The sequence below is a fragment of the Pleurodeles waltl genome, chromosome 6, assembly GCF_031143425.1.
Source record: "Pleurodeles waltl isolate 20211129_DDA chromosome 6, aPleWal1.hap1.20221129, whole genome shotgun sequence".
NCBI lineage: Eukaryota > Metazoa > Chordata > Amphibia > Caudata > Salamandridae > Pleurodeles > Pleurodeles waltl.
This window is the reverse complement of record NC_090445.1, coordinates 1,700,125,119-1,700,151,531: the sequence shown is the minus strand read 5'-3', so window position 1 is coordinate 1,700,151,531 and position 26,413 is coordinate 1,700,125,119. Positions and strand designations below refer to the sequence as shown.

Below are 26,413 nucleotides of genomic sequence, written 5' to 3'. Positions count from 1 at the left end.
AGTATCACCCCATTGGATTTCATAATAGAAAACCTAAACCCAATGGGATCATATTTTTGTACACATAGCTATTACATGATATTTACATCAGACAATATTTCTGTACACAATATTCTAAAATATAACCAAGAGGACAGTAGTCACTCTCAAAAAGATGGTGTGCATTGTGTACCCTCTTGACACTAGAGCCATCTCAAGGGTCTTACGTTGTTACTTGAAAGGCCACCTGTGATTGTCATGTGATTGCCATGTTTACAGAGTCAAAAGTAAAAAAACTTTCAAGACAAACCAAGAACTCTAACTGTCTAACACAGAGCAGGGGCATATGCGACACAAAGTCATTTAGTAGAGTGTTCCATCCCACATGAAAATGATGGAACATGGTGACTGTGATCTAGAAATAGACGCTGGATGGCATTTTTATTCAGCATGGTAACAAGGCACAAGTGGAAACGGGGCTATGACTGGATGAAGATGGTTGAATGTCTGGGCGGAGAACAGCCAGGTGGTAGTTGTTCAGTGGCACAGATGACTGATAATAGTGAATGCAAATGATAGAAGTTGAAATTCATAATGTACTATGATAGCATATAAGCATAGTGCTAGCGCGCCTGGTCCTTAGTAAGTAAACTTACAAGGGGACACGAATAGGTCGATGAACCTTTTGGATCTCATGGAATATCCTAATCATGTAGTGATCACTGGCAATAATAATTAGCAAAACCAAGTAACACCATTTTAATGAGGACGACTAAAACCATATGTTCATGAATAACCACAACTCATAAAAGCGTTTTAACAACTTTTATTTCCCTATTTGATTACAATACTAAGTCACCGAGTTAGATCAAACTTTATTCAATCAGCTCAGTATTAGTTCATTAATCAACATCCATAACATAATCTAATCAATAATTAAGAAACATATGCTCAAATGCTTCAACGTAAGTCAGTAAATGAATACACAGCATCAATAGCAGAGTTCCGCAAAAAGTTCTTCAGTCATTTGTCACTGTCTACGTTACCCCTAGGAAGCATACCTAACCAAGATTAGCATTAGCATGTGGGGCTTCATGCGAAACAATTTAGGAAAACATGAATTTGGAAAACATCTTTCTAAGTGAAAATCTATAAAATATCGCAGTTGGTACCTAGAAGAAAAGGCGCAAATTAGTCAGTCACATTATCATAGCTACCTATCCATGGAATGGATCAGCAACAAAGTCAGTCTTCATCTTCAGGTCATTAATAGATCAGCGTCGCATCAGGCTTTCAAGAGTATGAGCCCAATTACAGAAGCTCGAACAGTATCTCCTGAAGTCACCAATTCTCCCCTCGCATATCTGGTTTTAGCCCCTTGTCATGACTTTTTATTAGGGTGTCCCAGTCCATCCCCCTAATTCCCAATTGGTCAGTCAGTCAGCAGATATGACTTTAACCTATAATATTAGTTTACCAAATCTATACATTTTAATATTAGTCCTTTCTCAAGACCCAGATTGGTCCACTATACAATGTCCTTGTCATCCGGCTCTTCAGGTATCGAAAATGTTGCACATTCCTCTTTAGTCAGTGCTTCCATTGTTCAAGTCCTGGGAAAGTACATTTAGCCTACTCTACACATAATTGTATCAAGTTGTCTTCATCATCTCCTGTCCGTCTGTACATTGCAGAAAATTCTAGCTATGCAAATTTAACATCGGGTAGTTCAGGGTCAGACCATGCATTTGCTTCTCTACAGCGCGTTAGTGTTTCAGCCCTTCTTGTGAGGCCTAGAAAAAGGCTAGGCCTTATCCACGGTTAAGTTAACTCTACGAATTAATATAAAACATAGGTTATACATTTCAATATTACTACATTATTATTATACATTTTCATTATTTCACACAATTTCAGTCATTTTAGTACAATCTTGTATAAGTTGCTGACATGCCAGTGGGCACAGTTTCAAACGTGCACATTCATTTCTCCACAATTAAATTCTCTATGAGCTCTTCATTGGTTAAACACATAACATTTATTAATAATTTTCTAATTAGCATAGTGGAAACGGGGGCTATGACTGAATGAAGATGGTTGAATGTCTGGGCGGCGAACAGCCATGTGGTAGTTGTTCAGTGGCACAGATGACTGATAATAGTGAATGCAAATGATAGAAGTTGAAATGCATAATGTACTATGATAGCATATCAGCACAGTGTTGGGTAGCTTGTGCCTCACAACTTGTCCTTGCACACCCCTCTCATTTACATGGCACCCTTAGCTGCCCTGATCACCTCATTTGGATTCCTGTTTTACTGCTACACTGATGATACTCAATTAATTTTGCAGATTGGCAATCAGGTGAGAAACACCAAAGCTTGAGTTTGACTATATCTTATAGCAGTTGCATATTCAATGTAACTCAATCCTCTAACATTGAAAGAGGCAAAATAAAACAGACGTGCATATTTTTGGTGGCTGTTGATTCCATCTACTAAAATACCTGGCTGCTTGCCACCATGGGATCTCCAGCTATGCCACTGCAGGTTCGAAACCTTAGCTTAATTTTTGACAGCACACTTAGCCTTAAGCCACAGAGAACAACATGTGCTCCACCTGTTTCTCCTGTTCAAAGACTTTCTGCAGATTTTTGCACAGACCTGCAATTGACTTGCTGTGAAACTGTCACCTAGTTATTCATCATGACTATCTGTGAGAAAACAGGGCTGATTGCAGAGGCCCCCTAACTTTTTACCCCCATTTTCCACTTTTTGCTGGTGTTTTCCTGACTCTGATGGTGCCCTGGGTACTGCTAACCAGTCCCAGGGCCTGTGCTCTGTGTAAAATGGATATGCAAATTAGGCTAATTATAATTGGCTAAGTTAACCTACCTATAAGTCCCTAGTATATGGTAGGGCATGTAGGTTTAGGGACCACAGCCTAGGTAGTGCACCCATAGGTGCACTGCTTAGGTGCCCCGTGTCATTTTAAAGGCAGGCCTGCCTTGCTGGCTGCTTTTCAATTAAAGTTATATTCAAATTCGACTTTGGAATTAAAAGTAGTTCCAAAGTCTTAAACTACCTTATTTTTACATATAAGTCACCCCTAAGGTGTGCCCTATGTGCCCCTAGGGCTGGGTGCCATGTAACTATAAGCAGGGACTTTATAAAAAATAGTTTTATAAGCCCTGGTGAGGTAAAAATAGCCAAATTTGTTTTTCCCTCATTGTAGTAAATGGCCTTCAAAGGCTAGAATGGGGAGACTTTATTTTAATTTTTAAAGTCTCCTTAAATGATGCATACCAAGAATTTGGTATCAAATTAATTGTTGTAATAAGTCCCACAACTTCCAGTTGTGGGATTTAATATAACTTGTTCAGGTAAAGAGTTTTAAACTTTACCTGAAAAGTTGCCAATTTCAGCCCTGCATTGTTTTTGCTGCTGTGCTCTGATTGGCCAGCCTCTAGCAGCTTGGCCAAGCTGCCTTGATGAGGTGTGAAGTGGCCTGACTTCACACAAAGGAATGTGCCTGTGGGAAGGAATCTCCCCTCAGCAGATGGTGAGGCAGGAAGGGGGAGGGCTGCCAAACTGGTCTTCAAAGGCAGAGAAGGACCTTTGGAGCAACCAGCGACACCCCCACATCCTGCAACCCCAGACAACTAGGTGCCCCCTTGATTAGATTAGGAGAGGGCAGGAGAGGGGTGTGTTTATGATTTTTAGCCACACCAGTGGGTGGGCTCAGCCAGATGTAACCTCCAAAAATCTGATTCAGCCATGATGGATTTTTGGAGGATGTTGCCTCTTGGGATAGATTTTTGCCACACTTCCCAGGAAGTGGTTATCACAGGGGGAAAGACCCTGCACCTGATTGGAGAACCAGGACCCCCCTGCTTTTCACCCAAGAGCAAGGATAAAACTGGCAGATCTGCACCCACACCTCAGTTCCATACCACATCCAACAAGGAAGAACAACAGAAGAAGCAGGACTGCCCTGCTGGACCCCTGGCCTGCACCTGGAACCTGCACTCAGAAGGACTGCACCAGCTGCACACTTGGGCTTCACCAGAAGAAGGACTTTGCCTGGCTTCAACAGGTTCAAGGAGGGACTCCCTGTTTGCTACAGGTGAACATTTTCTATCCAGAGTCCCCTGCACCAACTCCTGAAGAAAGTGACCAGCTGACCACTGTCCAGTGGCCAAAAAGGAGTTTGCGCCAGGTGCATTCTGGGAGTTGTAGTCCGTACCCCCCAAGGACCATCTCAGAACTTCTGGACCCTTGGGGTGAGCTGTGGACCCCAAAAGAACCTTAAAAGGACATCTGGGAGAAGCCCCAGAAGTTTGGACAACTTTTGTAAAAAAGCTCCATAGAGGGACCGACCCGCCACGGTAACTCTAGCCGGCTTGTCTCAACCGCGACCCGGCCTGATTTGCTGGTTCGTCCTGGTAAAGAAAATCTCAGAAAAAGAGACTAAGTCTGAAGGTAAAAAGTTGACCAGGACCTCCCAGCCAGTGTATCCGAGGAGGGCTTCATGGACGTCGGATCAAGATCCAGGTTTACCCCGGTCAAAGGATTTTCACCTCGAAAAAACGACTAAGTCCGAAGGTAAAAATCTCCACCGAGGATTCCAGCATCGCGTATACGGAGAAGGGCTCCAGGAGGTCGGATTGGACTGGCAGGTTCGTCCCGCTGAAGAAAATCTTCAAAAAAGAGACTAAGTGTGAAGGTAAACTTTTAACCGAGGCCTCCCGCGGCCTGTAGCCGAGCAGGGCTCCATCTCGGTCGGCCTGAAACTTTGACTTTGCCCCGGTCGAGGTGCAACCAGATGACCCGATTGGTGCTTTTTGTTTCTAGGCGCTAAAAAAATAATAATTCTTTAAAAATTAATATCTCCGGTTCTCCTTATCTGATTTTATTTGTGTTGGTGTCATTTTAAAGATAAAAATATAATCTATTGTTATAAATTGGTTTTGGATTTTTAAACTGTTTCCTGTGTTTTCTTTAATTACTGTTTTGTGATATTTGAATGCTTTACACTCTGTCTCCTACGTTAAGCCTTGACGCTCGTTGCCAAGCTACCAAGGGTTGAGCTGGGTTTAATCTACTGAGACCTAACTGGACCTTAGTGGAGGTTAGTGGCCTGTTGCTAAGTGTAGGTACCTACCTGCCCTTTCCAATAACCCATTTTCCAACACTATCCAATGAGAATTCCCTGCATTTCCCCACCTGACTACTTTGGCTCAACCAATTCAGAATACTGTTGCTTGCCTCATTGAGACAAAAAAAGAGTAATCTTTAAGTAGTGGTGCAGTCACCATCATCCCACTCAAGACAGGCCCTGCATTCGTACAATCTCGCTTTGAGATACAAACCTCACTTGTGCTCAGACGATGTCCTTTTTCTTCTCTTACCCTCTGTGCTTTGTGGATGTGGTGTCGGCCGCACCATCTCCTACCTGTCTCTCTTACTTTCCATAGAAAGTTGAAATCTTGTCTGTTCAGCATGTGAGTTTCTCTGTGATAAGCCTTTCTACTTGTCACGGTGTCACCTATTGCTAGGACACCCTTGAAGGTCTCTGCTGGAGCTATCCTGATCTGTCTCTTGCTTCTACTTTGTGGCATTTGATGATGGGATCAGATGGTGTGTGGTGTGTCCACAATTATAGAAAGGAGAGGCTGCTCTTCCTGCTACAGTGCTGTGGCGTTTACCATAAGGTGGAGTGGAGGGAGAGGCAGCAGCAGAAACAGGCCTTTGTGTCATAGATGTCTGGGTTACCTTCCTTTCAACAAACATTTTTGGATGCCCTTTAATGGGAACAGCATGCTCCGTCAAGGAAGGTGTACTTGATGAATGATGCTCCTGAGGTCCTGCGTCTGGCTAGATAAACAAGTGCTGAATGTATTAAGAGGAATGGGTGCAATGAACGAGCACAATAAAAACAACTAGTCAAGCTCTACAAAGTTGTTTACTCAGGCAACAAACGCTCTTTGTTGATACTAAACGTTAATAGAATAGTCATTAAATAGGAACATGTAGTTCCTTAGGAAGAAACAGCAATTACTTACACGTACTGGTGTAGTAGAAATTTTAGCAATGTACCCATGTCACAGAGATCATCTATACATGACAATTTATGCATTATGTTAACCAAATTAGTAATAGTTTTGTTGTAAAGTGGTGCACTGAAAAGCCATATTAATGTGCATTCATTGTAGGTTATTCATTTAAAAGACATGTGGTATAGCCATGAATGTTTATGTCTAACAGATTAATTTGTTTTAATCTTATAGTTTATCATGTTAATTAATAGGCTGCATTAAAACAATCAAGGATTTCATTTAAGAAATATTTTTTAAAAAGTTACATGGAAATGTAGAGAAGGCAGTAAGACGTTATAGTTACATGAAAGGGTTAACTTAGTCTTTTCATTTTGAATGTTTTTGTAACACGAACAAACCTGGAAGCTTATGAACATTGAAATTGTGGTCTAGAAAGCTAAATGTAAATTAAATGCAGAAATTAATGTGCTGCTTTAATTCACTTACATTAGCCTAAGTGAGGACTGCAAGGCCCTGCTTCGTGACTGTGCAAAAAATGTTTAGTCATTCTTGCTTGCGGGAGTTTTCCTTTCAGTTATCCTTCTCCTGAGAAGGCTAGCTTGGAAATAGATTGGGAATTAAACCTTGAACACCGAACATTCAGGAGCTGTGTAATATATATGAATGCAAATGTTTCAATTTTCATGGATGACTTGAGATGGAAGTCGATTTACATGAAGAATCTGAGAATTTTTACTGATGTTGCAGTCTGAGTCACATGACCGCTAGCCATTGGACATTTTCACCTTTTACTTTATATGGAGTGATGAATAGACAAATCATCGTTCCCTATGAACTTTAATATACTGTTCCCCAATTGGACTTTGGTCCGGATCCTTTCCATTCCTCACCGCTAGCTGAACCTCTTGGACTCTGAGAAGTATAGTCCTCGCTACACCTTGCCCCTTTAAAATGCCTTGCTGAGATTTAGAGAAGTTTCAACTGACCCAGAGAAGAAGACTCTCGATCGAGCTTCTGAAATGCTGACTGTTCCCTTTTTATTTACTTTTTGTCTACCTTAGTTACTTATGTTTCCCTATATTTCTTGTTTCCAAATTATTTTTGTGCTTTTTGCCTTTTTGCCCAAATGTGCTTGTCCCAGCACATGCTAAATGGATTTGCTAATTCGTAGGGTTTCCCCTTACCCAGGTTGTTGGAATTGCAGAATTAGAATTGCTAAATGGTTAACAGAATTAGACAGCGCTTGATTCCTCCTTTTCAAATGTTCTTTTGCTTTTGTGTATAGCTGTTTGAATGTTTAGTATTTTTTAATGTTAATTTGTTTGAACTACTTTAGGAGGTTCGGATAACCGCTTATGATTTTGAATCTTTATAGACTTGTAATGAGAATAATCTATGCCACTCCGGGCACTAATCTGTTATAAAGACCTTTTGACTTTATTTCAGCTTGGAGTATTCTTTGTGTGGCTAAATGAGTCATACTGTTACTACAATTGTTTGTTGAAGTTTTGATGCCCTTGTCTCTACTCTCTTATGCTGGGTGAAATGATCCATCGACTCTGTCCAAGCATAATCCTGCAAAGGAATCTGCTACCGCACATTTGTGAAGGATGGGGTTACAAAGGTGTTTGTTCCATAAAGATGAGCAAAAGAGTTTTATTCACATGTGAGCTGTGATTTCTGACCAAATGGAACTGGCCACCATGCAAATGCTCATTTTAGAATGAGAGTGGAGGGCTCCTCCACAAGAGCAGGTGTGATTAACCACAGCTACAGGGTGTGGAGAGCAATGGGCAGTGTGGTGTACCATCTGCAGCAAACTGGCTGATGTGCACAACCTACCTAGTGGCGTGCAGCCACACACTATGCTAATGTACTCAGCAGGGCACCCGCTATGCCTTGGATATCTGCAGGGCCATAGCCTGACAGTAAGACTGGGTATGTTAGTTTCGGGCTTTTTTAACAATATAATGTTTTTTTAAAGACCATTTTTTATTAATGTACACAAGTACAATTTCATACAATAAAACAATCTGGGGAGATAAGCTATAAGATAATTTATACATTGTCCTCTGTTATGTCATACATATCTCCAAATACATTGACAGAATAATCAGTCATGTTACATCCCACAATAACGTCATGTCCACACGTAAAACTAACTTGAGACACACCCACTTCGTCCTCCTGATATTTTTGTACTCATTCTGGGCAGACCTGTTCCCAGGGCAGCATTTAAACAGCGCAATGAGTTCCAGCTATCTTAAATCACAGTATGAATTGTGTATGTATTCTGGCAGTGACGTTGAGCATATCATATAAAAAGTGAGAAGAAGTGGTACTACAATGGCAGGGGAGGTGTAGAGTGGGTCTTATGTTTCCTCCTGTGAGTTATTGGGTGTGCCTGAGAGGGGGTGTAGGTCATTAAGTAATGTTTCCCAGGCCATGGCTATGGGGTACTTCCATATTCCCCTTATCTCTTCCCACCGTGAGGCCATCGACTCCACTCGACTCCATTTAAGTGTTGCTGCCTGCCAGTGCACAGTGGTAGCTAATGTCGGGGATTTCTAGTGCATCATAATGAGCTTACGGGCTAGAAGTAGTACCAAATCTATGAACCTATTACTGACTTTAGTCTATGGCCCAGCAGTGCCCCTTCCATCGTGTGAAGGGCTGTACGATCTGAGACTCATTCTGTTTCAGCTATTATTCGGATCCAGTACTCTTCCACAGCCGGGCAGGTCCAAAACTTATGTCTGATATCTGCTTCTGATTGTTGACATCATGGACAGGATCTGAGCCAGGCATACTTTCAGAGTTTACTGACAAATCTGTTTCAAGCATTTAGGGCCAGATGCAGGAAACACTTTGCGACTCGCAAATGGCAAAATTTGCCGTTTGCGACTCGCAAATGCGTGTTTCCAATGCAGAAATGCATTTTGCTAGTCGGGACTGACTCGCAAAATGCATTTCAGAATCGCAAATAGGAAGGGGTGTTCCCTTCCTATTTGCGATTCGCAGTGGTATGCAATACCATTTGCGACTGCATATGCGGTCGCAAATGGTGTCGCAGTTACCATCCACTTGAAGTGGTTGGTAACCCACTCGCAAATTGGAAGGGGTCCCCATGGGACCCCTTCCCCTTTGTGAATGGACCACAAATTATTTTTTTCAGGGCAGGTAGTGGTCCAAGGGACCACTACCTGCCCTGAAAAAATACCAAAACTAAAGGTTTCGGATTTTTTTTTAAGTGCAGCTCGTTTTCCTTTAAGGAAAACGGGCTACACTTAAAAAAAAAAAAACTGCTTTATTTAAAAGCAGTCACGAACATGGAGGTCTGCTGACTACAGCAGGCCTCCATGTTTGCGAGTGCCCATAGTCGGTATGGGGCCGCAATTTGCGACCCACCTCATTAGTATTAATGAGGTGGGTCTTTGCGACCCCATACCGACTCGCAGACGGTGTCTGAGACACCGTTCTCCATACCAATTTGTGAGTTGCAAATTGCGAGTCGGAAGGACTCGCAATTTGCAACTCGCAAATTGGATTTTTCCTACATCTGGCCCTTAGTTCCACACAAACCCACAAACCAAATAACAACGAGGATCATATCTAAACTCAAAGTAAAGCTTTAGAGTGCACATGAGCCAGTTCACAAGACTTGCTATCCAGTCTACACACCTTCTACAGGGGTTGGTAGATGATATCCTCAATGAGATACAGTTCAAAGGAAGACCAACTAGTGGTTCTACCAAAGGGAAACTCCTGGTGGTAAAAAAGTGTTTCCCCATAGGCCAGTGTTACTAAACTGTCTGAGTGCACTCATTATTTTCAGTTGGCGGAGGCACCCACTAGTTACAAAGGCAACAGAGAGCTAAAAGAATGGAGATATACTGTAATTATCTGTCTCTTAAAATAGTGATAAACATCGGACCACAAGGGATAGCCCTTGAGAGCGTGAGAGTAAACTGCTACTAGTCAATGGGACACTAATCCAAGATCTATCAATTTTGACCATCAGTGTCCCTGTGGGGGGGGGGGAGTAGTAGGTGGGTGAAGGGCAATGCACATTCATCAGACTCACAGATGTAGAATACTTCTGTCGAAGTCCTTTAACACAGGCCACACCATTTCTTTTTTGGCCAAATTCTGGCCAGCTGGGCTGGAAGGTCATTGTGGTTTCTAGGCTGTTCACTTCCTCATGATGACCTCTTTGTAGGCATCAGTCACCTAATTCTTGCCCTTTGTTCTCCAGGTAAGTGGCTTATACCTCTCCTTATATCAGGAAGTACAGTTTTCTGTTTTACTAGAGCAGGGCACAGAGGCAGACACTCTCAAAAGTCCAAGACCTGCTTCCAACTGAAATTAAAACAATATATTTGCTGGTGGAGGAAGCTGGCATTTATCCAGCTTTTGAAATACTAGCAACAAACTGGGTTTAATTAAAGCATGTTAATGGCTGGGTGTACCAACTTGAGGTAACAGGAGGTCAGGGGGTGGGCAAGATAGTGGCGTAAACTAGTCAACATAATGTGTATTAGCTTGGACTCAAACACAAAGATCTCAGCCTAGGTCTACTGTTTGACAGGAAAAGCAGCCAAGCACATCAGAAAAGTGTGAACGTCAGCTCGAGTAGAATGATAGACAATTTTTGGCTGAAAAACAGCCTGCAAGCTGTCTAATGGCATACATGCCACTGGACCCGATTCATGCAGGAGACTTGTGACTTTTAGAGCCAAAAATGGTTTATTTTGGCTATCTCCTGCCTGAAATTGCCATTGTTTCAATAGAAGCCAATAGGTGAAATGTATTCTCTTGATTATTTTTTTAAAATCTCCCACTTTCCATTATGGAGTACTGGCATGCATGTGCAACATACACGCAGGCTGTCCTATTAACAGGAAAGGACAAAAGCAACTTGGGACTTTACCATTTGAATGTTGTACGGACTGGGCTAGTCATACATGCCAATAGACAGGTTCAGGTGGGAGACTCCTGATTTAAGAAGAAAAATAATTGCTTTATTTTGTCTGTCTCTCGCCTTACATTGCCTCTCCTTCAATAGAAGTCAATGAAGGAAATACATTCTCCTGATTATTTTTTTTTAGAATCTCCCACTTTCCTCTTCTAAAATTTTGGCATGTACAGGCAGTGCACCAAATTACAACAAATAAAAGTGCTGTCCTCACTGCAAGTGTGAACTTTTGTTAAACGCTGTTCTGTGATAAAGCTTCTACAGCAATGCACACATCTGTCACTACCATCCAGTACCTAGGACACTGTAGAAGAGACTGAGCTCTTGCAAACAACATTGCCAGTTTCATATATGCCAACCCACCCGATTCAGGCGGTAGACTACCGATTTCAAGGCTAGTCTCCCGATTCCTGCATGTAAAAACCCAATCCTTCAGCAGCCGTTTTTCAAATCCCATATATTGCAGTAGCCAGCTTCAGGCCCTAATCAAAGTCAATGGGGGAAATATAGCCTCTTGATTTGTTTCTAGAAATCTCCCACTTCTTTTCTAAATCGTTGGCATGCATGCAGTATTGCACTACACTTTAATTTAGGTCTGTGGGCGAGGATCATGCATTTACTTCACTTTAGGGTACAACTTCAGTTGTGTTTTATAACCAGAGGCTAGTAAGCTAAAGACACATACTGAAAAGTAAGCAGTGAAATCTATCAAATATGAATTACACAGTTCGTGAGATACTTTGTGCAGTTTAGTTCTTACTCGTTTTCACAAATCTCTTTTGTCCTACAAGTCTCATCTTTGAAGCTTCTTTCTTTTTTCAGATTGCTGGCCTCCTCTCCAGCCCTGTTAATGTGGTTCCGCTCCGTTGCAAGATGGCCGCCGTCTTTGCGACTTTCCTTCCCGAAGAGGTCATGTGACCCAGAGCGCAATCCAGGGATCAGCATGAGCTCATTACGCATGCGCCGTCTCCAAGGCAACGCCGACGCTAAGCAGAGCCGGTGCCGAGTTCCAGGCTCCTGACCGCCCTGCGCAGCCCCATGGACAAGTACCAGGTACCGGGGCGCGGCTGGCTGGAGGTTCTCACTAGATTTGCTGCTGGAGAGCCAGCCACCCACCGCCAAAACCATATATTACGTGATACCAACTCTGTTCTCCCCGTTCCTGTCTGAAGCTGGGTCCTAAAGCCTTTGAATCCTCTGCCCCGAAACTTTCTGTAACCAGAAAACTTTCCCCGTGCGCCCCCAACCACCTTTACCCATGCGGCCCTAAAGTCCTAAACCGTTTTACTTCTATGACCCCTAGCACTCTGCCGCCTGTAGCCTCAAACCTGCTGACTTCAGACACCAAACCTTTGACCCTGTAATCTGAAGTCTTGTCTCCTGGAGCCCAAGAAGAGCCGTTTGACACACAACATGCTCTTGGAACCAGTTTTATTCCAAAACACCCAGTCCTTGTCCATGCCACTCCCATCCCCAATATTTATCTATCTATCTATCTATCATATTTACAATCCTGATCTACCTTCATTTATTACAAGTGTTGCATCGTGCAGCCGTGGCGTCTTCCAGTCACCTCAGTGCTCGTATTTTAGTTGGAACTAGGGTGGCTACATTCCATTATCTCAGCATGAACGGTGAAACTGTTTGCGTGAAAACCAGTTACACGTGTGAAGTCACATTATATGCATGGAGACTCCTTGCACATGCGCTGACATCAGAAAACCTTCGTTAGGGATCAGAGGTGGACAATGAGCCTCAAAACACATTTTTGGGGCTCCATTCCATTAATACCACTCAGCCAGATACTCATCTTATAAAGGGTGCTCACTTTGTTATATTTAAGCTCGGATCCCTTTCCCATATCCTTGATTAAGCCTTGACAAACCACCATTGCCTCCTATGCAGATATATGTTTCCAAAATGGAATTATCACCATAGAATGAAACCATCTTAACATGTGAGACATCAAAGGCCCCACTGGAAAGGTCTCACAATCTACACATGTCTTTTCCCCATTGTATGCGAATACTAGGGGAGCTTAGAAACAGGCTGAATACAGGTAGTACAGTCTACAAAAACAAATGCTGGTAGACACGTCACTAGGGTGAGCTGACTTCACCAATAGATGTAGCCCAGTGGGTATGTTTTAATAATGGAACTAGGGGACCTGACGTTCTAATCTAAGCTTTAAACAAAATATGCTGGCAATAAACACTGAATTCTTATTCTACCTAGGGCCCAAAACAATGTGGAATGTCCCTTCACCTTATCTTGACCTTATCTTCAAGCTCACTGCATCTCCATTTGTGGGCTAGTTGAAAAGTGACCAGGATACATGTTTTTAAGTTCCCATCCTCTGCATTTTCCCAAATGTGTGATCTTGTCCAATCACTTAATTTACTTTTTTTGGCAAAGTTTGGAGTGTTTTGAGTCAATATAAAAGCTGTTTGCAAGTGCATGGTTATAGTTCCTCGGGACGGGAGTAGCGTCTCGCCTCCGGTTTTGTTGTTCCCTTACCAAAACACAACGTAAAAGTAAAGTTATAGTCTTTGGGATAAGTAGTACTCCGTTACAAACTGTTTGATCTTATGCAAACTCTACAGTCCCCCACCCCAGTCTCTTCATTTATCTGACAGTATGTGAACACTTTGAAACATGCTTAACTGAAGAAATAAACTCTCATAGCATATTTTAAGGACAGGCCAGTAGCCTGGTTTTCGTTAACAGATTCAGGGCCATGTAACTGCAGGTATCTCCGTTCATTATTATTAGCATCTATAATAGCGACCGTGCTCCTGAAGCTTCACTGAGCATGACACACCTCTTAGCCACAGACAAGCACGTCTTTTACAGCTCACATGGGTCTCGAAGAGTGAAAGTTGACACTCTGCCAAGTCGCTCTAACTGTCCTGTAGCCATTCGGAGTTCTCTTTATGAGAGTTTAATTTAATTGTCTTTTAGTGGGGAAAAATGTGACATTTGACAATGAATTTGCTCTCTGCGCTTCCTGATACAGGTTTCTTATTAAAACAAGCCAGTTTTTAGATAGGGGGATACTGGAAGGGGTAGAAAAGGTTGGAAATGGGTTGGTGTAGTAAAAACAAAGATAACCGCTAGTTTGTTTGTTTAACACGCTGTTTAATCGACCCACTCGAGCGGTGCCGTCTCCCTCGTTAACCGCGCCTCCTTCTTCAAAACATTACATTCCTTTTAACTTGCGCGTTCGGGATCCGACTAAACGCTCGCGCTCCCATAACCCGCTCGTGCTCACAGTAATATAACACATCACCCTCCGTCATCACACATTTTTTTTTTTATTTTTAATTTTTTTTTTTTTTAAACATTTTTTTTTTTTTTTAACAAGGATACAACAATAATAACCATATATTATAAAAGAATGATAAACCGTTCAATTAAAACGAAAAGCATAAAAATTAATCGATAACTCGACATAACCTAAGAGAAATACATTTCCAGGAAAATTTCCATTACCATTGCCTCATTCATCATTTTTTTTTTAAGGTAAACAGATTTCATTTTATTTTCTTACATCATCTATCACAGTCATTCAGATAAACAGGTGGTCTTCTCACTTGTACTACCACTTCTGAATTCTATCTTATCTCCTTCTTTCTCCACACCCGTTTGTCCCTCCAAAACCTCTACCCCATTCTCATTCTCATGCAAAGTGTCAGCACCCGGTCTCTCCACACCTCCCTCAGATAGCATAAACCCACTGCATTCTTCATCTCCATCAGTAATTTTTAGGTTTCCTGCACTTCCACCGCCTTTCTCATACAAGGCCACCCTCCTTTTGTTCCATTTAGTGTCATTGGCCAAAACCACATAAAAATTCCCTACATGTTTAACCTCAAAAGGGCCGCAAAACCTTGTCCAACCTGCCCCCACACGTCCATCCTTGACTTTCACCCAATCGCCAACTTGTATATCGGAATAACCGCCTGTCCGTGGCATCTCCACTTGATTCCTTAGTTTTATCCAATCACCCTCCAACCAACCAGGCCCTAACTTTGATCTGGCCTTACGCCCTCTCATGAACTCAAATGGCGTTTTTCCCTTATCTCTCATCTGCGTGGTACGATGAGCCCAAATCGCCTCCTGCACAACAGAACCAACATTTTGGTTCCCCTGCAGAGCCAACTGAATTGTACCCTTGACCATACGATTCATACGCTCCACGATACCATTGGCTTGAGGATTGTAAAGTGCAGTACGCCTATGAGTGATACCATGGGTTAACAGAAACTCCTTCATCTCCAGGGAGGTCAACTGTGTACCATTGTCGGTAATGAGTGTATGGGGACAACCTTCCCTTCAAAACAGGACCTTTAATACAGAAATAGTACTTTTTGTCGACACTTCCCTCATAAATTCAACCTCCATCCACTTAGAAGACACGTCCACCAGGGCTAAAGCAAATTTTTTATCGTGACCCACTCCAGGCAGTGGTCCAATAAAGTCCATGCAAACAGTGTGCCAAGCTTCACCTGGATCTTCAATATGCCCCATCCAAGATTTTTTTCCCAGCTTCAGCCTTTTTTCACTCTCCTTACACTGAACACACTCTTCCACCCATTGAGCAGTTTGCAAATCGACCCCCGGCCACCAAAAGTTTTCCTTAACTCTTCTCTGTGTCAATGTTTGTCCCAAATGCCCTTCATGTGCCAAATGTATGATTTTTCTTCGCAACTTTTCTGGAGGTACAAATCTGTCACCCCTCATTATTACACCTCCGTCCCCCAACGACAACTCATCCAAAACATTGATGAAGGGCCTTACCAACACTGCCACAGTACTCTCTCTCCTTCCTCCCTCAACAATCCTTTTACTCACGTACTGTAGTACCGAGTCATCCCTCAAACCTTGCAACCACTCTTCTTTAGAGAAAGCCGCCACACCATGTTGCACCACATCTTCCACCAAAGCCACCGCTCCTTCTTTTTCCCGTCAATAGTTGTGCCTCCCTGTCAACCAACTTCCAATCCACAGCCATCCGTGAGAGAGCATCAGCCTGTATGTTCCTCCATCCCTGTATGTATTCCACATTGTATACATACTCCTGCAAGCGAGCTGCCAACCTGGCTAACCTCTCAGAACCCTTACCAGCAACACCTGCTGAGAACACCTTGACTAAAGGTTTGTGGTCAGTTCTCAACTTGAAAGAAATGCCCCACAAAAATGTTCTAAAATACTCTACAGCCCATGCAACTGCTAAAGCCTCCCGCTCAATCACAGAGTAATTCCTCTCACTCTCAGTGAGAGAGCGTGAAGCAAAAGCTACCGTCCTCTCTGCACCATGGTGAACTTCAGACAGGACAGCACCTACACCAGACACACTAGCATCCACCGTCAGTATAGTGGAAGAAGAAGTTACAAAGGGTACTAAAATCTTTGCACCACACATATCTTGCTTTATATTATCAAAACACTCTTGATGCACTTCTGAGCATACAAAATTGCAACCTTTGTGCAACAACATTCTCAACCCCTCTGTTTTATCAGCGAAATTCTGAACAAATTTAGAGTAGTATTCAACGAGACCCATAAAGGACATCAACTCATCTTTGTTCTTTGGTGATGGAGCAAGTTTGATGGCCTCAAACAAATATATTTTCGGTTTAACTCCTTCGCCCGAAATGGTGTGTCCTAAATATTCAATCTCTTTAGTCAAGAAAACTCACTTCTCTTTTCTTAGTGTTAGTCCCACCTCCAAAAGTTTCTTTAAAACTTTCCTCAAAATTTGATTATGTTCCTCAATAGTTGACGCAAAAATTAAAATGTCATCCTGAAAGAATAAGACATTACTGAAACCCTCAAAAACATGTGTCATTATACGCTGAAAAACACTTGCAGCCGAGGATAAACCAAAGGGCATTCTTACGAAACGGAAAGTCCCATCCATGGTGATAAATGCTGTAACATCGCGTGAACTGTGATGTAATCGTATCTGATGATAGGCGCTTTTGAGATCTAATTTGGAAAAATATTTTCCTCCATTAAGTAACATAATGAGTTCATTGATGTTTGGTAGAGGGAAGTTGTCTGTCACAATGTTCTGATTGACGCTGTGGAGATCCACACAAAATCTCAATTGGCCATTTGATTTCCTCGTGATGACCACTGGCGAAATCCATTCCGGAGCTTCAACTGGTTCAATCACCCCTTCTTTCAACATATCCTTCAACATTTTGCTCACCTCTTCTCTAACAATAATAGGTATTTTCCTCACTTTGTGTTTCACCGCAACGGTTCCTTGCTTCATACGAATCTTATGGACATAACCCATTAGCTCTCCCAACTCCTCTCGAAACACCTCTCCCACTTCCTCCAAGATCACATTGACATCTCCGTCATCGACTACCAAAATTTGTTCTTTGCCTCTGGGGTTTAAGTCGTACTGGTGCATCCAACCCAAAATTGGTGGCCCGAACTCGGCCACATACACTTTGCCAAAGGTTTCTCTCGATTTGAAGTGTATGACCGTTGAAAAGAAACCCAAGATCTCAATCTCCTCCCCTTGATGGCCCCCAGGACAGATGTCTTTAGACTTCAACTCAAGCTGAGGCCAATTTTTCTTAAAAATATCTTTGGGAATTATTGTGTACTTAGATCCGGTATCCACCATCAACTCAACACTCACTTTTCCAAAAGTGAACCATGCTTTGGGCCTACTTTCCCTCTTACCGCAGTAGACTTTATCATCCTCGCCTAGGCTAAGTATGCAGTCCACCACCTCTTCTCACACCGCCACCCCTTTTGACTTTGACCACTCGACACACATACGCGCATAATGGCCTTTGCGCCCACACTTTTTACATTCCTTGCCTACCGCAAAACACCCCTTAAAATCACTACTGTGAAAACTGCTACCACATCTATTACACTTCTTCCTGTTCACATTCATTTTCTGGGTTTTCATAATATCTAGTGTTTTCTTCTCTACCACAGCCACACTGTTGCTTTTGGTTTCCACATCTCCCACAACTTCCTGCAGGACTTGTTGCTCCCTACTCCCATTGCCATACCTTCCCATTTCTTTCATGCACAATTCCGACTCTTCTACAACTTTCGCCGTGTCAACAGCATCTCTCAGACTGGGATTCTTTGCAGCCCACAGCCTTTCCTGAATCTTTCTGCTCTTACACTGAACCATTAATTAATCCCTAATCATCTCGTCACACATCTCCCCAAAATGACATTTAACGGACAATTCCCTCAATCTGGATACAAACTCTTCAATAGACTCCCCCACCCTCTGCGGTTGGGTATAGAACTTGTACCTAGCTAAGACTACATTAGTTTCTTTAGCAAACCTATTGCTCAATCTTAATCTAGCTTCCCTATACTCATCTGAAATGTGTGCCCCATTGTCTGTAGCCACTGGCATAAACTTGAACAATCTCTGTGCTTCTGAACCTACACAGTTCAATAAAATAGCTTTTTTACGTGCAGCAGTAAACTCTTCGCTGTCCAATGCCAACAAATAATTGTCAAACATGTCTATCCAGTCTTTCCACTGGATCGTTGGCGTACCTGGATGTATTAGAAAACAAGGTGGTGCAGTAATTGAAACGTGCTCCATTGCTCATAAAGATGGTGAGCACACACTTCAAAAACAGAGGTTCAGGAGCAGCATACAAATCCCAAGCGACTAAGATATTCGCAATGCTGTGAAGGATTGCACAATTATCCACGGTTGATGACTCCAACACAAGAAGAATTGTGTTGCTGTGTATTTTAGCACTGCGCGCCGTTGTCTAAGTCGCAATAAAAGTATACATAAACACTCACAGTCACAAATTAGCAGATTCAGAGGTGACTTCTCCTTTAAATCCTTGGCACATGACAGCTTCACCCAGGACTTCTCCTTCAGCAGTACTCCCCTTTAATTGTAAAAGCACAGGAGCTTCTCCTTTAAGACCTAGTGAACCGGGAGCTCCAGGAGTGACTTCCCCTTTAAAAGAACTCCCCTTTAAGATACACAGCAGCTTCTGGATAGGTGACCGGCCACGCCTCTATCTCCTGAAAGGAGGCGTTGTTCCATGAAGGGAAGGCAGCTTCCTCCGTCACCGTGTCTTGACCGACATCTGCCTGCTGAAATGAGTGCCGCTCGGTAGGTCGATGAGTGGAGTTTTCCCTCGTCGCCAAAATAATGTAGTTACAAAACCAAGATAACTGCTAGTTTGTTTGTTTAACACGCTGTTTAATCGACCGACTCGAGCGGTGCCGTCTCCCTCGTTAACCGCTCCTCCTTCTTCAAAACATTACATTCCTTTTAACTTGCACGAGCGCGTTCGGGATCCGACTAAACGCCTGCGCTCCCATAACCTGCTCGTGCTAACAGTAATATAACAGTTGGTTGGTCAAAAGTGACACTCATTGGCTCTTAGTCTGAACCAAAGTGGAGGTGGACACGGAGATTTGCCTTTAATTGCAGTGTTTCTTAATGGTGTTAGGTATGTCGCAGCGTCTATTATTTCAGTTGACAATTCACATTATGGGTTTAAGTTCCTTGATGTTTTAATGATTTGTCTCCATTCCTCACAGTCTAGCACTAAATGCGCAGTTTCTTTATATAGTGGAAAAGGTCAGCTGTCAAGTGTGCTTTCAGTTTAATCAAAGATGTCACTGAGTAGTTCTGTTTTCATTTGTTTTCTGAACTGGAGGAGAGTGAGTTCTGGTCTAAGCAGCCAGTTGATTGCATTACAGTTTTGAGCCCTGGTTTCCTAGTGCCCTGCCTCCATGCTTCTGCCATTTGCTCTTTGTTGTAATGATCTTCTGAGAGTTTGCTGGTGTGAAAGCTCTTACTGTTACATAGTGGACGTCAATGTTAAAGACAGACTACCCTTGGTTGGTGTATAGGATTGTAGATTTTATCATGGTATCCACTTCAAATAAACTGAGGGATTTTAGGGCTAGCTTTATGTGTTCTCATCAACAGAGCTATAGATTGACTTTACAGCATTTTATCGAAATCCCTGTCATCTTTCTGACACCAGTCTTGGGATCTAGTGCTACCCCAGTGCCTATAACCTCTGCAGTTTAAGTTTCTGTGGTCCCTGTACCACCTGTAATTGTGACCCTATCACACTGATATCAAGGACCCCCGTAAACTCCAGGGGTACATTTGGTGACCCACCGAACTCCAGCGACTGTAAAACCTATAACCCCAATCTCCATGCCTTCAATCTCTCCTGTTCCAGTAACTGCAATGTGTGACCACTGTGAGGCCAGTCTCTCACATCTTCAACTGCAATCTCCGGAGTTCTGCATCCTGGAACCCCTGAAATCTAGATTATTGACCTCTGCATGTGATTACACAATTTAGACTCTTAATATCTGATAGCCTGACGATCCACAGTTTAATCACAATTATTTCCAGATTGCATCCCATATGACCTCTTTCGTCTGCAGAGCCCATGACTCGTACCTTGTGATGGAGGCCTAATCTCTTACCCTTGCTGTATACACCATGTCTGTCCTATTGAATTCAATGAGATCTCTGTCAGCCCAGACCTCGCCCTGTGGATTTCTAACCCCTTCTTCCTCAATTAATGTATACACTACAAGTGCTGGACTTTTGGCTCTTATTCTCCCAACATCAGAAGAGTGTCAGAGAACAGAAAGAGGGCCATTTTTGACATCTGGGGTCTAAGGGGCACATGTACGTACCATTTGTCCTGTCGCAAACGGCCAGATTCACAGAATCAGACTGTTTGCGACAGGAAAAAACATTTTGGTATGTACAGAGCCTATTTTGCGATTCGGTAATCTATTTATGACTTAACGTCGGCCTGGCGGTCCTAATCCGTCAGGGCAGCAGTGTAAGCAGCTATGCCCCGGGGTTTACGACCCCCTTCTCCGCCAGCGATTTCATGGGTGTAACACTGCCCTGAAAAGGTTGGCAGAGATGGAGTGCAGGGGGCCCCAGGGGGCCTCCTGCACTGCCCATGCAATTGGCATGGGCAGTGCAGGACCCCTCCCCCGGCCAGCCCCGTCGCAGTGTTCACTTGCACTACTGCATTGACGCTGACTCTATTACGATCCAGAGACAATGATGTAGGCTGTGTCCCTCTGGGTGAGCTGGAAACTCGTAATGAGCCCGGCAGGGAGGCTGCCACACTGGCAGCAACCTACCCATCAGGACTTCGGCAGACAGGCTTTTCCGTCCGCCGAAGTCATAATAAGCCCCATAGTGTCCAAACAAACTGCACAACAATGATACAGAATACTTCTAGAAATAATCAGCCTTACAGCTGAGCATCCAAGCAATGACATTGCAATTTAGCTCCATCTGAGTAAACGTTAAAGAAACTCAGTACATCTACAGGCACTCAAATAGAGGTTCACAAAATTGGAGAACATGCCAGGCTATAAGAACTTTACCAGGCATGTCTATAAAGTTACCACCCCTTTCATGAGAAGGCCAGACCTAAGAAACTGGAGCAAGCACACACCACAGAACGCTTCTTTTAACATCACCAGCAGATATATTTTATGTAATTTTTATTCATTTAATTTTTTACCTTTTTCACTATGAGGCATTAGTGTGCTTTTCTGAGAACTAATATATATATAGAACAGCATAGAGATTATGACAGTTCGCATTCAGTGAGTGTGTCTTGAGTTAATTAGGGACTGGATTGTTAAGATGTAAATGGAAGGGATATGTTTCCTGTTGTTTCCTGACTGTTAGGAGGTGAGTACAGTTTGTATCTCCATCAGACGGGAGTTCCAGAAAATGATGTGGGACCAGAGAGGGTTTGGTTCAGCGCTTGAGAAATTCTGAAATTAGGTGTTTTTTTTTAGATTTAAATATAGGAAAGTTCTTCTCCTAACACCTCTTTGGCCTCATTAGGTGTTGAGAAGATGGCTAGAAATGTGGAGCAACAAGATGGATGTCTTTGTAAGTGCAATGTCTCATTTTTAGGGTCGAGCGCACAAGCGCTCTGTCCCTGTTGTGATCTCTCTTTGGGCTTTTAACCACGCCCATGTCATGCCTGTCACTTTCATTGGTTCGTGGACTTGCCTTTTAAAATCTGCTGGATTTCATTAGTGGAAGGCATGTATACGTTATGCCTTTTTCGGTGTTTAGCCCTCCTCAAGCGCACCAGCCAACTACTGAAAACATACTAGGCTCCATGTTTTCAGCATGGTTTCCGGACTACTTTATCTTTTTATTTTCCACACAGCGCAATCACCCTGGGTTTTACATAGCATGATTGCACTCGTTTTTTTACATTTTAAATTTCAGCACAATTGGGCTGCGTTTTACATAGCACGATCGCGCTCGTTTAAAAAAAAAATTCATTCGTGTGGCACGAAAAGTCCGGTTAGGAGTTTACAACGCTAATAGCTCTCACTCGTGCAAATGCGAGATCCGTTGCATTGTAAATGCTTGTTAATTTTATCCTTGCTTCAGTGGAAAGCCAGTGAAGCTCCTTGAGGATGGCTGTGCTTTGGGAATATGGGTAAAACCTGAACCCCTCTGTATTTAGGTGTTGAAAGGGACAGACTGTTTTTCCTGTATGTAGTTTAATTTTGGTATTGCCTGTTAATCTGAAGCACTTGGAAAAGCATTAACTGTTTGATTCCGGGTCTTTTTTTCAAACGAGCTGTACTTAAACTACGATTTGAATGATGTTGATGTGTTTTTAGTTGCTGCTATCCAGTTGTGTAATTGTATTGATGTCAGGTTTCATTTTGAAATACCAGTAGGTTGTTCAGCTGCCTTGAAATTTGTAACCTAGAATTGATAAGCTTAGCAGCCAAAAGTGGGAGATAAAAGCATGTTGATTCAAACAGATCTTAAAGAGAAGAAGAGAAGGAGACCTTAAGCAGCTCTCTGAGCAAGCTGAAGAAGTCGTTTCAAGTACAAATGAAATGAAAAACCAAAGACCACTAGAAGCTAGTCGTCAAGCTACATTTGCAATGTAATGCCCAGGTTGATCAGCCACCCGTTTAACGTATTGTTAACAGCTTTGTGCCCTCTAATGGGGATAGTTGTCAATTGTGCGGCAACACACAGTCTTAGTTATAGAGAACCAACTGTGTTAAGTGTTAAAGTTTTGGGAAATATTGACAAAGTTGGTGTGAGACAACCATTGGGCACTTGAGCTCAGTGCAGTGTGAATCTGTACTGGGCCAGTGTTTATAATTTTAGAGTTAATGCCTGGGGTGGATCATTCCATCCAGCTTCTGGAGACAATCCCCCCTGAGCTCAAGCAGAACCTGTGTGCTGGTAATACCAGTTTATTAACAGTAGCCCCTTTTTAACCATCCCTTATTACAAGCACCCAGAAGTAAACTTTAATAGAGGCAAAAAATAATACTTTCCATGGAGATTAGGGAGAAGATTTAAAAGTATCCTGAGTCTTTAGGTGCTTTCATTATTTTAGGACAATGTTATTATAATTTCGCTGCTGTGTCCTTATGTCTTTGCCCCGAGTCTCACTTGGGTTGATATCATGTTAGATGTGTACCTTAAACAGATACCCCACTGAACAGCATGCAGCTTCCTGAGGATCACTGTCTCTGTTCCCTCCTCACCCACCTTCTCTCCCTGTGCTCCCATCCTCCCACAGGTTTTGGAAGAGCTGCCACCTGGAGCCTTCGGGACAGTGTTTGTCGTGGAGGACAGCCTGGGAGAGAGATCTGTCCTGAAAAAGGTGAGCGCTTCTAGAGATCTGACATGCTGTACAGATGGTTGAGATGACTGTTCACTGTGTGAATATCACAATACATTGTACAATGGTGCCAGGATGTTCGACAGATCCTGTGCTTAGATGTACCTCCCTATGCAGCAAGATGGCCTTCATTGTGTTCATACACCAGCACCTTCTGAGGATCAACACTGGCGTGCATGTCTGCCTAAGGCCTTGAGAGAAAAAGGCAATTTTTGCAGCCTATCCCCAAGATGCTCTATTATGTGCTTACAATTACAGGCGACATCATTACAAAAGCTACTCTAAGTGATTTTAAGGTGATAGTATGTTGTAATTGCCCTCTTTGAGATTTTCCTATATACACAAATTAAAAGTATCTGTAGAGGCACACGATTTAACCAGCTCACATCCATGCCGTAGAATTACACTTGCCATCCTGTAAAGTCACTGCTTACACGGTGCTGAACTGGGAAGAGACGGTCATCATGGCAGATCGCATCACTCCAAGGGTGTTTTAACACAATATCATTTTTCACCCTTCCAAAATAGCAGATGCAAATGTCTACAATATTGTGAAGGTAAATTTATATATAAGATTAAGTACATATTTCTTATTTTTATCACCATACTTACAAGGTACATAGATGTGGAATTAAGAATAGAAAATCTATACTTGCCACCATATACTTACCAGCACAATATTGTGGTTTTAAATAGTAATTTATATGCTATTATGAAAGGATGCTCTTTTGTTACTTGATAATGTGACAAACTTTCCACTTCAACTCTTTTCAGACCACATTTGTAAATGCAAAAATGTTTCATTTAGTGCTTAGTAGTATTTCGTTTTATTTAGTTCTTAATATAGTCAGCCTGCTTTTCACTACTGGCAAACGTGTAGCAGATAAAGAATATCGGGCACAAGAGGATGGATATATTGGCTACTAATCACACAGTTTGGTGATGCAGGATTAGAGCTCATGTCTTCCTGGATGCAACATAAGCAACCTATCTAGCAGATCGTATAGTCTGCCTTATCATTTTAGGTAGAGAGCAAGGAAAAGTAAGTGACAGTAATACGTTTGACTTCCCACCTCTGAAATAATCAAATGACTAAATTAAATTTGATTGCTTTTTTATCTCGTTCTCATATGTGGAGGTTCTGTGTTTGACCCAGGAAACAAATATTCAATAAACGTGATGTATGATTGTCCTTTGGTACATTCATTTTGGCTTTAGGTGTCAAAGCTAATTAATAACATGAAGACAAAAGTTCCTTTCTCATTGCAAAATATTCTGCTGGGGAGTCTAGCTTTCGATTGCAGGCAGTTCCCTAAGTTAGGATAGTGTATTTTCTGCTAGCTCTAGAATTCCATCTCAGTACTTTAAATGACAGCTGCCAAGGAATAGTGAAATGCTTTATGTTCTAATCATAAAACAGATTTTAGGGCCTCATAACAAATCTGGCGGTCCATGGACTGACAGACTCGCGGTGGCGCTCAGACCGCAGCGGACAGGGGAGGTCCAACCACCACATTATGACCGTGGCAGAGCCGCCACAGTCCGACCGCCTGCACCACCAGGTTGCTGCCAGCCGACGGCCTGGCAATGCCAGTGGTCTTCATCTACCAGGGCAGAGCTGCAAGCAGAGCTGCCCTCCGGATTACGACCCACGTCCTGCTTGCCTTTGCATGGCGGTGCGACTGCCATGCAAAGGCTGGCGGAAACAGGGTATCGGGGGCCCCCTGGGGGCCCCTGCACTGCCCATGCACTTGGCATTGGCAGTGCAGGGGCCCCATGGACAGCCCGTCGCACTTTTCAGTGCCCGAATTACGGACAGTGAAAAGCACAACACTTGCTGCTACACCCAATGCACCGCAACATTGCTCGATTATGAGCCGGCGTCAGTGCTGTGGTGAGTATTCTTCTGGCCCAACGGAAAACTCATAATAGGGCCACCGGGCGGAAAACCAGAGTGACGGTTTTCCGCCCGAAAGAGTTTCACGGGCAGCCACTGCCGCACGCCAAACTCAAAATGAGGTCCTTAATCCTCAAGTACCTCATGTATGGTGGTCGCCCTTTGTCTCATAGTTATGCAAATATAAAGTGAGGCAAGTTAAGTTCCTTTCCACTTATAATAGTGAGATATATTGCGACACTCTAAGGGTGTTCTACCACATATTCAAGTTTCATCCTGCCAAAATATCATATCTTGAATGTCTACAACTACAATGCACACATATGTTGATCCATATTTCCTGTTCTCATCTCCATACTTATATAGTTCATATATGTGTTTACTCCATACTTACGAGGCCTACATAATGGCAGGAGCACATCCCTACTCGGAGCACCTCCCTTCCCATGGGCCTGAAATCACAAAGACTTCGAAAAAACACACTCATCATTAGAGCCTTTTATCACTGGTGTTCTGCGGGTTACCCTTATTACTGAACAAAAAAACAAGCAGCAAGTACACCCTTTTAGCATTTGATCCTCAGGGTCACAAGGTTGAGTATTTCAATGCGTATCCAGGAAGATGGTGTGGGATAGGGACCCAGAACTTAATGGAGCATTGAATATCAATCAATAAACTAGGTACAGCCAGCGCTTCTGCTTAGAAAAGATGAAATACTTTACTTCTGACACACACAACACCATACTGTTCACAATCAACAGAAGGCGCTTCAATCGGTACACAGTACTCAGTGTAAC

General features: G+C 42.8%; 1 protein-coding gene across 1 annotated transcript in view; it reads left to right on the top strand.

The window, feature by feature from the left end:
* The window catches only part of STKLD1 (serine/threonine kinase like domain containing 1), a 193,346-nt gene that overhangs the window by 531 nt on the left and 166,402 nt on the right, over positions 1-26,413 (top strand). Inside the window, exons 2-3 of the mRNA XM_069241796.1 lie at positions 11,835-12,065; positions 23,618-23,701. Of these exons, the coding sequence (XP_069097897.1) occupies positions 12,051-12,065; positions 23,618-23,701 (99 nt within the window). The 5' untranslated portion in view covers positions 11,835-12,050. The remainder of the gene's footprint in view (positions 1-11,834; positions 12,066-23,617; positions 23,702-26,413) is intronic.